The 15,846-nt window shown below is 51.6% G+C and overlaps 1 protein-coding gene across 10 annotated transcripts in view; it reads right to left on the bottom strand.

Moving 5' to 3' along the window:
- The window catches only part of DENND2B (DENN domain containing 2B), a 154,008-nt gene that overhangs the window by 20,530 nt on the left and 117,632 nt on the right, over window positions 1–15,846 (bottom strand). For 9 of the 10 annotated variants that reach the window (XM_044258777.1, XM_044258778.1, XM_044258779.1 and 6 more), the window contains 4 exons: window positions 13,218–14,462; window positions 9,453–9,589; window positions 1,959–2,110; window positions 285–500 (listed from right to left, as the gene is read on the bottom strand). In XM_044258777.1, coding sequence (XP_044114712.1) covers window positions 285–500; window positions 1,959–2,110; window positions 9,453–9,589; window positions 13,218–14,462 — 1,750 coding nt within the window. Of the gene's footprint in view, window positions 1–284; window positions 501–1,958; window positions 2,111–9,452; window positions 9,590–13,217; window positions 14,463–15,846 lie in introns of those variants that run through there. The other variant, XM_044258785.1, reaches the window with a different exon arrangement.

Genomic DNA, 15,846 nt, shown 5'->3' on the forward strand with positions numbered 1-15,846 from the left:
GGGAGTCTCCTAAAGGACTGGCTTCCGGTCACTCAATGGCAAGGAGTGCTCCCTAGTCTGTCCCTCCCCTAACATCTGTGCACCCATGAACCCCTTATTGTATCTCTGTTAATAAGACAGGGAATTAACCAGGTGAGAAAGAAAGGCCAGTGCAAGGGCCCAGAATTTATTCAAGAAGAACTGAGGAAGCAGCCCTGGATTAGGGAAGGAAGAGGAGGAGAGAGCTGCCCACCTGCCTGCCCACCTGCCCAGCCAGCCCCGGGTGGCCCCTCTGGGGAGGCTACCTTAGGAATGCGGCGGGCCCTGCGGCTGGACAGCAGCTCACTGGTGGTGCTGAGGCTGTCCTCATTGAGGCTGGAGGGTGAAGACGGCAGGCTCAGCTGAGCCAGCAGCAGCATGTCGTCATGGCTGTGCCTCTTGGGTAATCGCGGCAGCCGGTGGCTCTTCCTTTCTGACCAGTTCCCACTGCGCAGGGACTGGCTGCTGGGTTTCAGGGAGAGCTGGTATGGGGGAGAAGACGTGGGAGAGGGCTTCAGCACATATGCCTTGGCTGGCATCCCTGGCTCCTCTGAATCCCACCCTGGAATTTCCCTCTGCCTGGATTTCCTCTTATAAGACCTCAGCTGCTCATCAGCAGGTCAGGGCTAGATGAGACACGGCTTCCACAAAGGAAGCCGAACCACCTCTACCAGATAAAAGAAAACAGAGGCTAAAAAACTGGGCTCTCATCTGAGTGGAAAGAGAAGGAGAAGCGGGAATTCTGGGGGCTCCTCCTGAGCTTTGGGACAAGGCTTAGCCTTGGCTCAGTATTCAGCCTGGTTGACGGAGGTCATCTCCTTCCCACAGCCAGTCCTAAAACGCTTCCTTAGCAGGGGCCATAATCCACATAGCAGCCTGGCCCTGCTCACCTTTTGTAGGCAGAACATAAGGGCCCTGGGCTCTCACTCCCAAAGCCTGGCAAGGTGGGCCTCCCAGCCAGGTGGCTCCTTCACTGCAGCTGCCCCTCCCCAGCCCCGATCTACTCCCTCAGTTGAAGCCAGCACCCTAATTCAGAGGCACCCTACTCTCCACAGATCCCGCTGCCTGCTAGAACAGCAGCACCCCTGCCCACTCAGCCCGCCTCCCACCCACTTTCTGCACCTGACATCATCCTTCATCACTGTTCAGCCAGTCCTCCTCCCACCCAGTCAGGCTGGCCACACAAATTCAGTGGGGGCCTGTTTGAACATAGCTCATGAGAAAGGTGAATCTTTTGTAAAAATGATTATATCACTCCAAAGCCAGAAGAAACCACCTCTGTATTCTCTAGCCAATGTTATAAAATGTCCAGGTCCCTCCATTTGCAAAGAGAATTAGAGTTGCCTGGGTAGGTCCAAGAAAGCACCTCCTGCCTCCTTCTCCTGCCCCCTGTCCACCCTGGACAAGGCCAGAATGAGCTAGAGTCTAACAGTCTCCTTTGACTCTTCACCTTTTTTCTCATCCTGCCTTCTATCAGCCCTTTTCTTGACGATTCAGTCTTAATTCCCTCCAACATGAGTGGCTCCAGGTTTGGCAGGCACCTATCTGGCTCTCCATATCTGGGGTTCTTGGGCCTATGCCTGGCCCCCAAATGTCAGTACTGAGATCATTTCTTCCAGAGCTGCTGAATACCAAGACTCCAACCAGGGTCCCGTCTTCCTGTTACCCACAGAAAGGGAGCAGGAGCAATGACAGGACAGGAGGCATCTGGGGCTCGTGTTGCAGCGCAGAGCACAAGTAGTGAAGGGGAGCACCGAGGGCAGGGTGCCCACAAGGATTTCGACGTGGCAGAAGTCCCCGCATGCAGAGCTCTTCCCTGAGGTCACCTCCTTTGCCAAGTACTAGTGAGGGAAAGAGTGGGAGTGGAAGCGGGCCCACACCCTGGCAGGACAGGCCTCCACTGTGGCCCTTGTGTTGGCCCAAGTCGGGGCTGCCATTACCTGAGTGGGTGGGTTGTTGTACTTCCTGTCCTGAGGACCCCACATCCTGTGCAAAGAGTCCAAGGAGTTTTCAGACAGTTGCTGGGATTTTCGTCCTGCTCTTCGGCTCTTTAAGTCCACATCCTCATATGGATTCTCCTTGGGCAGATCTCCTGCAGAGGGGGAGAAGTCAGAGACTGGGAGAAGGGAAGGAGGAAACACACTCACAAATAAACAAGCAGAATTCCTGTGAACCAAAGAGAATGGCTTCTGCCTGGCCCTTCAGCCCATGAGTCATACAGCTGCCCGTCTGCTGCGGGGAGGCTACAAACAGATCCCAGCTCCAAGTCCAGAAGCAAACCCCCCGCCCCCAGTTCAGCTCAGCCTCGTCTGGCCTCTGCTTTATAAATTCAGAGATTGCACAAGACTGGCTCAGCTACCCTGCCTGTGCCCAGCCAGAGGACAAAGCCAACTCCGGGCTTCATTCCTTAGCTCCAGTCCTCCTGCTGTGAAAGCCCCAGAGATGCACAGTTCAAGGTAGGAAAGGCTTTCAGAGGTCACACGGCTGTCCTACTGCAGATGCCCCCTGAGGACTCACTCCAGAGGCTGGGCACGGAGGAACAAACCTAACTACAAGGAGCAGGGGGCTGGCAGGCCTCCCTCCCACTGACTGTCCTATGTACCAACTCTCTCAGGGCAGCTCTTCCATCTGGTCCACAGGTAACCCCACACCAGAACAGGGGCAAGCCAAGTAGTGACAGCACTCTCACTACAGGGTCACTGTTTCCTCCACCACTGGCCTTACAATAAGAGAATGGTCTTCAATCCCCTTTTGTAACAAGTCCTCCTGCTGTGACACAGGGGAGGTGTGAAAGGCCTGCTAGCCATCCCTGCCAAAGAGGTGAGGGTGGGGAGTTTGAGCTTCTCAGGAAGAATGGCTAAGATCCCTGGCAGCAGGCACCATCCTGGCACTGCCAGCAAATCTCAGGGAGCAGAAAGCACAGTCCCTGCCTGTAAAAGCATCTCCATCCCACAGCCCTACGCACCTGCCCTTCTCCCTGCAGCACAAACCTGGACTTCCCTACGCCTCAGAACACCACGTGCCTCCTGCCACGGATCTGTGGGCAATGAGAGTGAATATGGCCCTCTGCTCCCCTTCCTTTATCTTTCCATATCCTCCCTGCCACATGGACATCCCTGTCTGGGACTGGGGACCCAGGCAATTGGTGACCAACATATATATGCTACCCTCTGCTGGGGGCATCATACACGAAGAGACCAGGGCTCACTCCTCTTCTCCCTGTTCCACAGCGGGTTGGAAGCTGGTGACCGCTGAGCCTGCAGATGCCCAGATGTACCTCACACCCCAGGGGAGTTCAGACACCACTTCTTGGCGAGCAGGTGAGGAAAGAGCTACAGGACTAGAAATAAGGCTGCTGAGACTGTAGAATTTCCTAGGATGCGACACAGGAGAAAAACCAATCCCTTTATGCTTACAGAATTCTCAATTTCCAAAGTCAAGATTCCCCCCAAACTGGGGGTATCTACTTACTACTACCATGGAAAACTACTGAGGAAATGCTCTTGCAGAGGTAGGGGGAGGGAAAAGGTGTGAAAGTCAGATTTCTGTCGCACCTACTCAAGCCACCAGGGAAGCCACACAAATCTCTTGAAAGTGAGTCAAGAACCGGTCAAGAGAGGATCTGGGACAGGATGAAGTGATTCCCAGCACCAAGCCGAGTCCTCAGCAACTGAGCAGACGTTTTCCTGTAACACAGCCATGCTAGAAAGATGACCGGTCTCCATTCCAGAGTCCTGACTAAGCAGAGCCGGCCAGCAACCCTGCTCTAGAAGCCAAGCATCAAAACGGGCATCCAGCCTACCCCATTCTGGGCACTTAGGGAGGAGGCAAGAGACACCCAGTTCTTCTTGGTCTGTTTCCAACATATGACCTGTATTGATGAGGTGGGAGGATTCAGGAGTCAAGAGTGCTGGGACACAATCCTCTTGACCCTGGGAAATGGGGCCAGAGCATCACTGTTCTGATGGGGGCAGGAAAAACATTTATTACAAGCTCATCAAATCCAGACTGCCTTGGGCTGGATGGCTGACCCGCCAGAGTCCTTATCATCATCCCTGAATCAATAGGATGACCCTGTCTCAACTGCTTTAGGTTAGAGTTTATCCAAAGTACTGACATTTGAGGCTGGATGATTGTTGCGGTGGTGGGCTCGCCTGCGCATTTGTAGGATGCTTAGCAGCAACCCTGGCCTCAATCCACTAGATGACCATAGCATCCCCTCAGTTGTAAGAACCAAAAATGTCTCCAGACACTGCCAAATGTCCCCTGAGCAGAAGGATAAATGCAGGCATGGATGGATGGCAGGGGGCACAGAGGGAGGAAGGAGCAATGGAAAGACAGAAAGAGAGAAAGAAGGAAGGAACGAAGGAAGGAAGGATGGATGGATGGATGGGTTAATGGGTTGGATGGATGTAATTACACCCCTGCCCTGTTAGGAACCATTGCTTTAGATAGATGTTTCTAAACTTTCTAATAGATTGGGAGTGCCATGACATGACTCCCAAGGCAAACTCCCTTCATTCCTTCCTTCTCCCTCCCTCTCTCCTTCTCCTCCTTTCTTCCCAAAGGATCAGAGCTTTGAACATGGATACAAAATCCAACACTCCAAGGAAAAGATGTAGGAGACCAAAGCCCAGGAAAGTAATAGCTGCACAACACTGAGGCACATCGAAGACAACCTGGGAGAAAACAGGTGGGAACACCAGGGTCTCAATACTAACGTTGCCTCTGGAAACAAAATTTCAGGAAAGCCTCAAAAGCCTGTTCCTCCTGCCTTCCCAGCCTTAACTCCAGCCTCTTTCTTCAGCAATGTTTCAAATTCTCTCTGATAGAATCAGGCCACTCATCACCGCTCCAGGAAATGACTGCTGGCCCCAGCCCAAGCCCTGCCTCCCCAGCCTTAGCTGGGCCCTCACAGCCCTCGTTCACCTGCTACTCTCCATGTCCTAGATTATTCCCAGCCACTGTTCTGGAGCTGTCTCACAGACATATTCCCTGTCATCCTTCCAGGTAATAAGGATGCCCAGGGGATGGGGATAATATGCAGATACCAAGTGGGCCCCAAGGCAAACCACACCTGAACCTGCTGGGAGAAAATTAATCCCAAAGCAATGGCTCAGAGTTGGGAGAGGCAGGAGGCTGTGGAATAGGGCTCAGAACTTCCTTCACGGGAGCAAGCCACAGCAAGGCTAGAGCAGCTACAGCTGAGTGGAGAGAAATGGTGAAGAGTTAGCAGGGGCATAGATGGGAGACAGGAAGCCTGGCAGACCACCAGACTGTCACCTGCATTCCCACCCACACGGACTGCTGGAGGCCGATCCGCACTGACTGCTTGAGGAGAGGAGTGGAAGAGGAAGGCCCTGTTCCCCAGAAGCCTGGCCCTGAGCAGCCCCATCTCATCAAGCCCAGCTGGGGAAGCCAGAGGTCTCAACCCTTCCCAGCTTTGCTGATGAGATATGGAACAAGGGCATCGCCAAGAATTTCTGCTTTGCACTCTTTTAAAGGGGCTTGTCAGAGCCCAAACTTATCATAGGGATCCTCTTGAAGGAAGAAACCAGCCCCACCCAGCCCTGCCCCCGCTCCTCCCCACAGCTCCTTTGGTCATTAACCACACACAACAAACCGCACTCACTCACACACGCACAACTAGGAGAACCAGTCAGGGAAGAGGTGTGTGAGTGCCCAGACACTGAGGATTTCTCTCCACAGAATCCTAAGCCTCTTGACCGTGCCCTGGCTAGGGCACAGGGTCTGTAGCTTCCCTGTCAAAACCTGTCCTGGTTCCAACCAGCTGCTTCTGCTAGTGCTCAGCCTCTTCCCCTCCTTCATGCAGCGGAGAGGGCCAGGATAAAGGTCCAACACATCCCTTCTCCCCGCCAACACACAGTACATCAGATGCGGAGCTCAAAGGAGCCAACTGTTACCTACCCTCCAAGCCGGGACACCCTTCTCCAACTGCCCAGCCTACAGCCTTGGTGTTGTTAGGTACCCTTTGTGCCTTCCTACTTTCCAGCCTGGGGACAAGTGAGAGAAGACAGAGAGAGCAGAAGCTCCAAAAGCTTTGCAGTCAGGCTGACCGGCCCTATCCCCAGCTCCCATCCCGCTCAAGTTCCTGGAAACTCTCCCTCAGCCCCAACTAGCTGCTGGGAGTGGGAATCTCTGCAGGAATGCAGTCCAGGCTCCCTGGTCAGGCGCCGAGGCCACTCCACATAACTCCCTAATAAGCTGCTTCCTTCGGTGCATTTTTAAGTGTCAGCCTCAGAATGCAAACGATTATAAGCCTTTGTGGGACAGCAGCATCTTCCAGGGGCAGATGTCAAATTGGACAGGCGAGAATTAACAGCCCAGGAAGCAGCAAGGCAGTAACTTTATTTTTGAACCCCTCTATTGCAAATTAGCAGGACAAACCTCAGCCTGTCTCGGAATATCCCACCCCAGGTCCCCAGGCGTCATGCCTGATGTGGGCGGGAGGCCGACAAATTCCCCAAGGCTTCTCGTTCAAGTCCACTGATCATAGAGAAGACATGTTCATTTCTGGGCCAACTATACCTCAACCTCTAACCGACCAGCAACTCCAATCCAATCAACTGGTCCCCAAGATGGAGATTTAACACGGGAGCTCCCTGTCCCCCACAGGCCCATGATCACACACCCAAAACAAAGCTTTGTCTGTCCCTGTGCAAGTAAAGCAGCGTAAGAGTTGGTTAATCCAAACAGGACCAAAAATGACCTGAAGCTCACAGAGCACAGGCTGGGCCAGGAACAGAAGAGAAGGCTCCTGGAAAGTCCAGGGAACTGTTCAATCCCAGGCAAAAGTGAAACTGACATTCAAGTACAGCAACGAGGGCCCCCGTGAAGCCTCTGGGGGATCCAAATTCTTGGACCAAGGAAGGAGAAAGGGACAGATCAACCAGAATCTAAGAGAAAGAGATATTCTCTCTTAGATTTCTCTCTAGCCTCCCTGGTCTAGAAATTTAGCCAGTGCTATTGTAGGGGATACAAAGGAAGAAGCTGTGTCCGAGGCAGTGAACTAATTACAGACGCTGAACAGCCCTACCCTGTCACCCCCAAAGCTGAAGCCAAACCCGGGTGCCTAGGTCATTCCCTGCCCTCCTTCCAATACCCTCCTGAGCACTACTCCTGTGCTCTGCACAGTGCTCCAAATCCAGAAGCTAGGTGAGCAGCGAGGGTCACTGCAGCCTCCTCCCATCCCGGCCCTTACACTAGCTCTAGCTCATCCGTTCAGGAAGGAGCCACGCTGCTCCGGTATTTCCTTCCCTCCTCCTGCAGCATCCCAAAGTGGCAAAGACTCCTCTACTGAGTCTGGAGACTGAGACCCAGACACCCTTGCCTCCCTCCTCCTCTTCTCTCTAACCTGACCAAAGAGGCCCAGAGAACAGCTCTGTTGCCCAGGACAGCGCCCCCCAAATTCTCATCTCCCCCCGCCCCACCAGACACAGTCCCCAAACAAGGCTAAACAGAAGTTAGGATCATGGAACTCTGGACAGGGAGAAATGGTTAAACCTTCTCTTTCTCTTATTGTTCAGTTGACGCAAAAACATCCATCTCCTCTCCTGAAATCCCTGGTCAGCCCAGTCAGGCTGCAAAGCCCCCTCAGAGAAGAGGAGCACAGCGTGGGCAGAGCCCGCTCGGCTGGGGGAGGGGGCAGCTGCTGCACTGGGTGCTCCCAAGGGCCCCGGGCAGCAAGAACACATTCCAATTTCTTCTCAGCTAGAGGAAACAGGAATGTACCCTGCAACGGGAGTGGGGAGGAAGATGGGGTTGTGCCTCTGATCCCCACAGCTCTTGACCTCAACTCTGGAGACCATGTGTACAAAGCTTTTTCCCAGTGTTAAGGGAAAAGTCCTCCCTCCCTAAACCCTTTTGCTATTCTAGGGATCCCACTCCCACAGTCTTCCGGTTATGACCTAATTTTGAATGGCTGTATACTATGCACTCCATTCCTGGGGAAGCAGTGCCTAAGTGGATCCAAGCAGTGCTCTGCTATTTTTCCAGAAACTCCAGCCCAGCGAGTTTTAAGGAGAAAATAATGAAACTAGTGGCTCAGATCAAATGAGGGAATAGATGGCCTCCTCTTCTGAAGATTCCCCAGTCTTTGGAGAATCTAGAAGGTTCTCCACTAGGGCCACTTCCCTCTCTAATGTGTTATCTAAGCCTATGGTCTCCAGCCTCAAGTCCTAACACAGAGATGAGACAGAGCTGGAGATGAGAGAGGAGGGGTCAAGTGCACAGCACACTGCTTCTCTTCTCTTGAGTGATCTACACTCACACACAGCACATTACTTGAACGGAACTGAAGTATCCGCGGAAGAGAACGAGGCCAGAATTAGAATGAAAGCCCAAAATAAACCCAACCCACCCCACTCTGTTGGTTTTTCATTGACCCTGGAACACAGGTTTGCCAACACCAAGTCTTCCCAGTTGTTGAAGGACAATTCTCCATGGCACTTTATATTTCTGACTTTTGAGCAAGAGGAATGAAATCATCCAGACTACCATTTCAAAGATGTATAGCAAACCACCTCAGAAGACAAAGGGTGTCTTCCCAGAGGGTAGAGGTAGATTTGTTTCCTGACCAGAATAAAGATAATGTCTCTTTGTGGGGCAAAGGTTGGGCATGTTTGCTAGCCACCCCCTGAAAAGATTGGGGTTCCTTAAGCTTGGAGATCCTCAGCTGGGACACAGACCCACTGTGCATATACAGCCTCTACCTGGACCTCCTCCACACTGCCTCATGGGACCTGGGAGCAAGGGGGACCCACATGGACATGGAGCTCATGCCTCCTGTGTGCCGTGAGCAATAAAGTCCTTTGTCTCCCAAGAGTCTTGTGTCTTGTGTCAGCATCTGTGAAACTGAGGAGGGCTAGACTTGTTTGCAAGCAGAGTAAAATCTCAGACACTTTCTTGACACCATTTACTTTAAAGGAAAGTAGGAGACAGATACTAAGGACCAGGCATTTTGCTAGGTACTTTGATAAACATTTTATCTCAATGAATTCTAACAATAATCCCTTGAAGTTTTATTACTGTTATCATTATTATTGTTAAAATCATAACATCATCATCACCACCTTGTGAGAAGACAGAGGTCTATGAAAAGTGATTTGCCTAAAGACACACCACTAAGGAAGTTTTCTGAAAATTTAAAAAAAAAAAAAAAAAGGATGATGTGGTTTTCCCCTTTTTCTGGTCCCAGAAACCCTTTGGGTTTCAGTTCATTCAAGGTCAGGCTTTAATTTCTCAGCTTCTCAGTCTTTACTAAGCTGCTTCCTCTAGTGCCCATTTTCTTGAGAAGTTCCAGAAACTGGGCCAACTCAGCCCCCAGTGAATGAAGCTGAATCTAAGGTGTCCCTCCTGTTCCTGCCCTACAGCTCCCAGAGACAAGCCAGCCCACCCCCTCTGCCAGAGCTTACCCACAATATCTTCATAGGCGTTCTCTTCTAAAGTGCTTTTGGATCCAAACTTGGGTTGGCTCTCAGTACCGTTCTCAGTGGGAGAAGAGGGGTACAGGGACTGGAGACTGGATGCATCCTCAAACTCAAAGGATTTTCTGTGGGTAACAGAGCATAAGTCATTCCAGCAAAACTAGGTTCCGACTGCCTTGTTGGGGGAATGGCCATGTGCAAGAGCAAAGACGAGACGTCCTCCTCACCAACAGCTACCAAGCAATGCATCAAGATGGGTCAAAACTTACCATTCAAAGGAGGAGAAAAGGGTCTGCAAGGCTCCAGACTGGGTTCCTGCACCCCAGGAACAGCCTGTAATAGCCCCCACAGCTAGGATGGGGACTGTGTGTCAGATGCCGTATCAAATGCCTTGCAGGTGAATATCATTAATCTTCATAACACTTCTATGAGCTATTGTGCCGTTTTATGAATGTGGAGGTGGAGGCTCAGGGAGATGAAGTGACAAGAGGCAGGACTCATGCAGGCTGTCTGGCTCCAGGGTCTAAGCTTTTGACCTGGGCCTCCAAGTCCTGGAGCATATCATCCTTGAGAAGTATCCGCCAGGACCACAAGAATGGAGTCCCTGTTCTGCCTCTGGAGACTCCATCACACCTTCATCCTAGCAAAGGCTCCTGATATGAACAGGTGGCAAGGGCTCAAAAGTGGGTGGGTGGTGCCCAGGGCTGTTTGGGAGTCAGGGGAGCAGTTGGGGTGGTAGGTGGGTTGTTGGAAGAGGAAAGGCTGAGACTTCAAAAAACAAAACAAAACAAAACAAAACCATACTGCTTCTGAGGTGGAACTAGAAGGCCAATTTGTAGTCAGAAGCTACTTCCAAGACTCAGTTTCCCTTCAGCTTGTCATCTCCTTTGCACACACTGCAAATGGTCATTTGCAGAATTTCAAAACCATAGCTTGTCAGCTCCTCAGACAGCTTGGGCCTACAGTACTCTCTCCTCCTCTCCTCCATTATCTAAGACGTGACCCCCATCTGCTTTCTCTCTCTCTCCAAGGCAGGTCCCAGCAAACTCCTGGGGAAGGGGAGAAAGGAAAGGCACTGACTGAAGACCTCCTCCCACCCATGAACACCTCCCTCTTCTTTTGGGCACCAGTGGACATCTCAGCCTTTTTTTTCTTGTTTAATGAAAAACTCCTGAGAGTCTTGGGGTACAAGTCAAGGACTACAAGTGTCCTAAAAGCCACATTCTGTTTTCAGCTTGCCGAGCTACTCTGGAGTACCTGACACAGCTGAACACTCTGGAACAGCAGTCTTCCTCCTTCGCCTCTGTGACACAGGCAACAGCCTCTTTGGCACTTACTTTTCAGGCTCTTGTGAGGGGTTTGCCTTTTCTACTTGTCTTTTAAATGCCAGGGTCTCTCAGAGTGCCATCTTTAGGACTCTCTCACTCTGTACTTTCTGGGGGCCAAATACTGATGGCCATCACTCTATCTACGATTCCTACCATGATGGCTCCCAAATCTGTCTCTGACCCAGACTTCTCACCCAGTTAAATATGCAATGGTTGAGTACAGTGGTTCGTGAACGTGGGCCCACAGAAACCGGTGGTCTGAGATCAAGCTCTCATGGATATACATACAGTGGGGTCAACATCTTTTGCAGGTAGTTCTCAAGTCAGCAAATAAGACAAAAATTATGTTCTGCCATGTTACCCTTGAAAATACCTCAGAAAGGCACCATGCTGAAGACCAAAACACTGTCTTGAATTAAGACTAATAGAGTCAATTTCTCCACAGCTTTTTTTTTTTTTTAACAAATTTCTTTTTCTTTGCTTGAATACCCAAAGAAATATTTGGCTTGCATTTTTTAAAAATAAAAAAGGTGTATTAAATATAAGAATCATACCGGACACAATAGAAACAAACTCTGCGAGGGAATATGCTCACTATGTGAACAGGCAAATAAAACAGGCTATGCATTTTGAGTGGTCTTTTTTTTCTCCCAAGAGCACAGATTTTTAAATTTGCGAAGCTACTTCTTATGTGAGGTGACCCTTCCGTATATGGTGTGTGTGTGTGTGCGTGTGTGTGTGTGTGTATGTATTACGTATAAATGTAATGTGTGTGGGAGTATGTGTAAAGCCTCCAGGCTGACGTACTCTCCCGCACCCCCCTTTCCCACCTAGCTAACTGCAAATTTTTCACTCTTCTAAATTTAGCTCAGCAACTCCCTCTATAAGGAGGCTTCGCTCACTCCCCAGCCTGATTTAGCTGCCTCTTCCTTTGGGTCTCTATAGCACCCTACTCTGACAGGGAGCACACAGAAGAGCATCTACCATTTATTTGTCCATCTATCTCCTGTACCACATCAAGAATGGAAGGACCCCATCTTATCTGACCCTGTGTGCCCTTAACCAGTTCAGGGTTTGGTGCATGGCAGGCTCTAGATGGTGTTTATAGAAATGGATAAATAGGAACAAAGCAAACACTCTTGGTAGGCTGTTAAAGACTTAAGAGCCAGGGAGCATGCTGGGGTGAGCCAAAACGTAGGATTACCCTTAGCCAAGGGTTCCTCTGGCCCATGGATCTGAGACTTTCTGATGTCCTCCTCTCACGACCAGTTACCTTTATGAGATAGGATATGTGGGATGCAGCCTGAAGTTTGTGGTCCAATGGAAGAATCCCGAGAACTGAAATGAACCTGAAGGCCATCTGACTTTGCTTTAGGAGAGAAAGGCAAAGAGGGAGAGGGGGATAGGACTTCCCAAGGAGGTAGGCTTCCAGCCTACCCCAATTCAGAGAATAAGATGCTTATTAACTATCCTGAACCCGAGCACCTCAAGCTCCCGGTCACATTAAGATGGCCCAGGTAGGGGCACCTGGGTGGCTCAGTGGGTTAAGCTGCTGCCTTCGGCTCAGGTCATGATCTCAGGATCCTGGGATCGGTCCTGCATTGGGCTCTCTGCTCAGCAGGGAGCCTGCTTCCCTCTCTCTCTCTCTCTGCCTGCCTCTCCATCTACTTGTGATTTCTCTCTGTCAAATAAATAAATAAAATCTTTAAAAAAAAAAAAAAAGATGGCCCAGGTAGTCCAGGGCCAGGAATGCCGAGACTGCCAGGAAGACACTGAAAGTGTCAGGACAGGTCGTTCTTGGACACAGCCAAGAAGCCAGGAAAGTGTTTTTCAACTCCTTTGTCCTTCAGTCTCCCCTTTCAGGATCCAAGGATCCCCTCTCCCTATAGGCCCAGAGTCCCTAAATGGCCAGGAAGCCCTCAGGAAAGAGAAAATCAGCTTAAATGTGTCAATACTCCCATGTTAAGGACAACATGCAGTATTCAGATGATGCTTCCCTCAAAGAAGTAAGTTTCTAGCGCTGGCATTTCAGGTGGTCATGAGGCTAAGATCCTACTGCTAGTCTTCAAGGTGGCCCTACCCCTCCCACAGGCACCAAGGAACTTCTGACAGGGCTCAAGACACAGCCGCACTCTCCCCCAAAGGCCAAATCTAGCCCACACCTTCAGCAGGCAACATTTGGAAGAACCACTTTCGCTTACCCCCCCACCCCCACCCCACTCACATTTATGGATCCTTACCCCAGCAAGAGCAGACCAAATTCCTTTCCACCTAATTCCTGTTACCACCTAACGATGATTCACTGCTCCAGGACCAAGGAAGGACTACTGACTGTGACCCACAATTACAGTCTGTTTTTGCAACTTCCATCGAAAAGAAAGCCACTGTGCCCAGCCGTTAAAGACACTGGAAGAGCAATTGTTACCTGCTCTGGGATTTGCGGTGACCACGTATGTCCTTCTTGGGTCTCCGAGTGACTGGTGGGGCGGGGGTAGAGGGCAGGGGGGGTGGAGCAGCAGGTGTGGGCGAAGGAGGTAGACCATTGCTTGGCTTACTCTTGGGGTTCTTGTCAGCCTCATATTCAAAGGTGCGCTTGGGTTTGGGGACAGGGTTCACAGCGGGATCAGGGGAGCTCTTTGACAGCAGCAGCTGGGAGCTTGGGCTATTTCCAGGGGTCCCTGGCTTAGTGGAGTCACTGCCTTCCCTCTCCAGGGGTGGGCCTGCCTCCCCCCCAGTTCCAGCCACTCCTCCTGCCCGGCTGCCAGTGCTCACACTCGTGCTCCCTGTCGGTTCCTCCAATGTGCCCAAGGTCCCAGTCTTCCTTCTCCCTCGGTCTACACTATAGCAGCTGCTGGGGAGCTGGGGGAGTCCCCGGCCTGGCTGCTCCTTCAGGGCCTGTTCGATTTTCTGGATCCGACTCAGCACTGCTGAGCTCTCTCTCCTGCTGCCATGCCCCCTGAGGAAGGCGCTGGGCTCACTCCGGCCTGCCCGTCTCTCCGGCCGATAGAAAGAGTCCCGGACAGGGAGCGCCTCTCCCTCCTCCTCGGTCTCAGGGTAGGAGCACTCTGAGAAGGTCCTGCTCATCCTCCGGAGGCCCTTGAAATCGAAGGCTTTTTCTGAGCTGCAGGGGGATGGTGCCACGCTGGGACAGCCCTCACTGAGCGCCCACTCGCCCCCAGAGCCCTCCCGCTTCTCCCCGCACACGCTCATCCTGGGTGAAGCCTCTCGGCGCCCCTCCCATGCTGAAATCTTCTCTCGGATGCCCAGGCTGTGGGCACGGCTGCCAGTGCGGTTCAAAAAGAAGCTTCGTGGGCCAGCTGTTGTCCCTAAGGACGGGGTGCTCTGGGCAAGAGGGAGGCAAGCAGTTACTCCCTCTACATCCTGGCCTTCCCCATGGACGTTCTCCTTCTGGTCCTCTCTCTTGCACACTGAAGGGCTTCGGTCCGAATAACTGAAGTTGGTGGCCTTGAGGGGACAGACGGGTGGTGAAGTGCCTGGGGAGGGAGCTTGAGGATTTGGGGGTAAAAGATCACGGGGGTGCCAGTCCTTGAGGAGCAGCCGGGAGCTGGAGCGGCTCGGGTACCTGCAGGCCGACGTTTCACTATCACTGAGCGGGTAGATGGGACTCCTTGGTGGGGAGAGAACTGGAGGTGGAGAGACTGACTGAGACCTAAAAGCAACAAAAACAAAAACAGAAAAAGGAAAAGAAGAGAAAATGGCAGTGAGTGGCCTGACAACGAGAGGCACAGCATTTCATTTTTGGAGCACTCAGTATCTCTTTCCTGCAGGGCACCCAAGCCCGAAGTGCTCTTTTCAAGTATACCTGGCAAAGCCGTCCTCAAGGAAAGGAGCGCTGCTTATCCACAGCAGGCCAAACTCAATGGGTCTCTCTATTCAGTTCGATCCCAGAGGCCCTAAGTGCCGTCTGGAACAGAGGCTAGCTCTAGGTCAGGGGAGAGGATCCCAAGAAGCTACACAGGCTCCCAGAGAACACTAAGGCCAGGGCCGTGCTGTAGAAATGTTTAGCCATCAGCCTTCTGAAGAGAAAGCACAGATCTGTAACACTGGCCAAGCTCCACAGTATAAATATTCCCACCACGGCTGATTTCAACCTACCAACACAGCCCCACTGAACGTGGCACCGGGAAGAAATGCTGGTGCTCGGTTCTCAGGAGAGCATCTCCTGCATGCTGCTTCCTGAAGTCCCCAAGTATACCCCCAAGCCCTTCGCTCTGTCTCCTTAACAAACCCATCTCCTGAGACTTCGGTTACCAGCACAGCATGCTGCCCCTCGGCAGAATTCAGATCCCTGAAGGTCTCAGAAGCATCAGCAGGGTCCCTCCAGAAAGGGTCCTCGCTGCGCCGTTAACAAGGATGCCGGTGGGGAGGGGAGGGCAACTCCTCAGCGGTGGCACCACTTCAGACAAGCACCTGCTGCTCCTCAGCATTAAATCCACGGGCAGCTCTTAGCCAATAGGGGGAAGAGTTCTAACTAACTGGTTTTATGCATATTATTAAACTCATTTAGTCTTCACAAAAACCCTACACAATTATTATTGTTTATTATTATCTCCACTTTACAAGGGAAAACCCCAGAGGCACAGGGAAACTAAATATCTCAGCCAAGGTCCCTCAGCTGGTGAGGCGGGAAGCCAGGACAGGAAGCTATAGAACACTACGCTGCCCCACTCAAGAGGAAGCAGTGGCCTCTGCCATCTTTGTGAACTGCCAAGGCTCCCAGACACAACACAGCAGAAACCCTCAGGGCGCCACGCACAGCCCTGTCGCAAACATAGCATTTCTAAGTATCAGGGACGTCTTCCCTACCAGTCCGTGATTTCTTCCAGGTGGAAAGACACGTCCTCAGTATCTGGAAGGTGCTTAGTGAATGGAGGACAAATAAAGGAAAAGGTAAAGGTGAGCTTAATGACGAGAACCTGAGCAGACTTCTCTTAAAGTACACTTTTCTAGTTGTCTGTTAGGGTAATCACTGTCAACTTTTGGCCCTCTTCTCAAACAGTTTTGGTTCAAAGACAGCAGGCATCTTCTTTTAG

Source organism: Neovison vison, chromosome 7 (assembly GCF_020171115.1).
Source record: "Neovison vison isolate M4711 chromosome 7, ASM_NN_V1, whole genome shotgun sequence".
NCBI lineage: Eukaryota > Metazoa > Chordata > Mammalia > Carnivora > Mustelidae > Neogale > Neogale vison.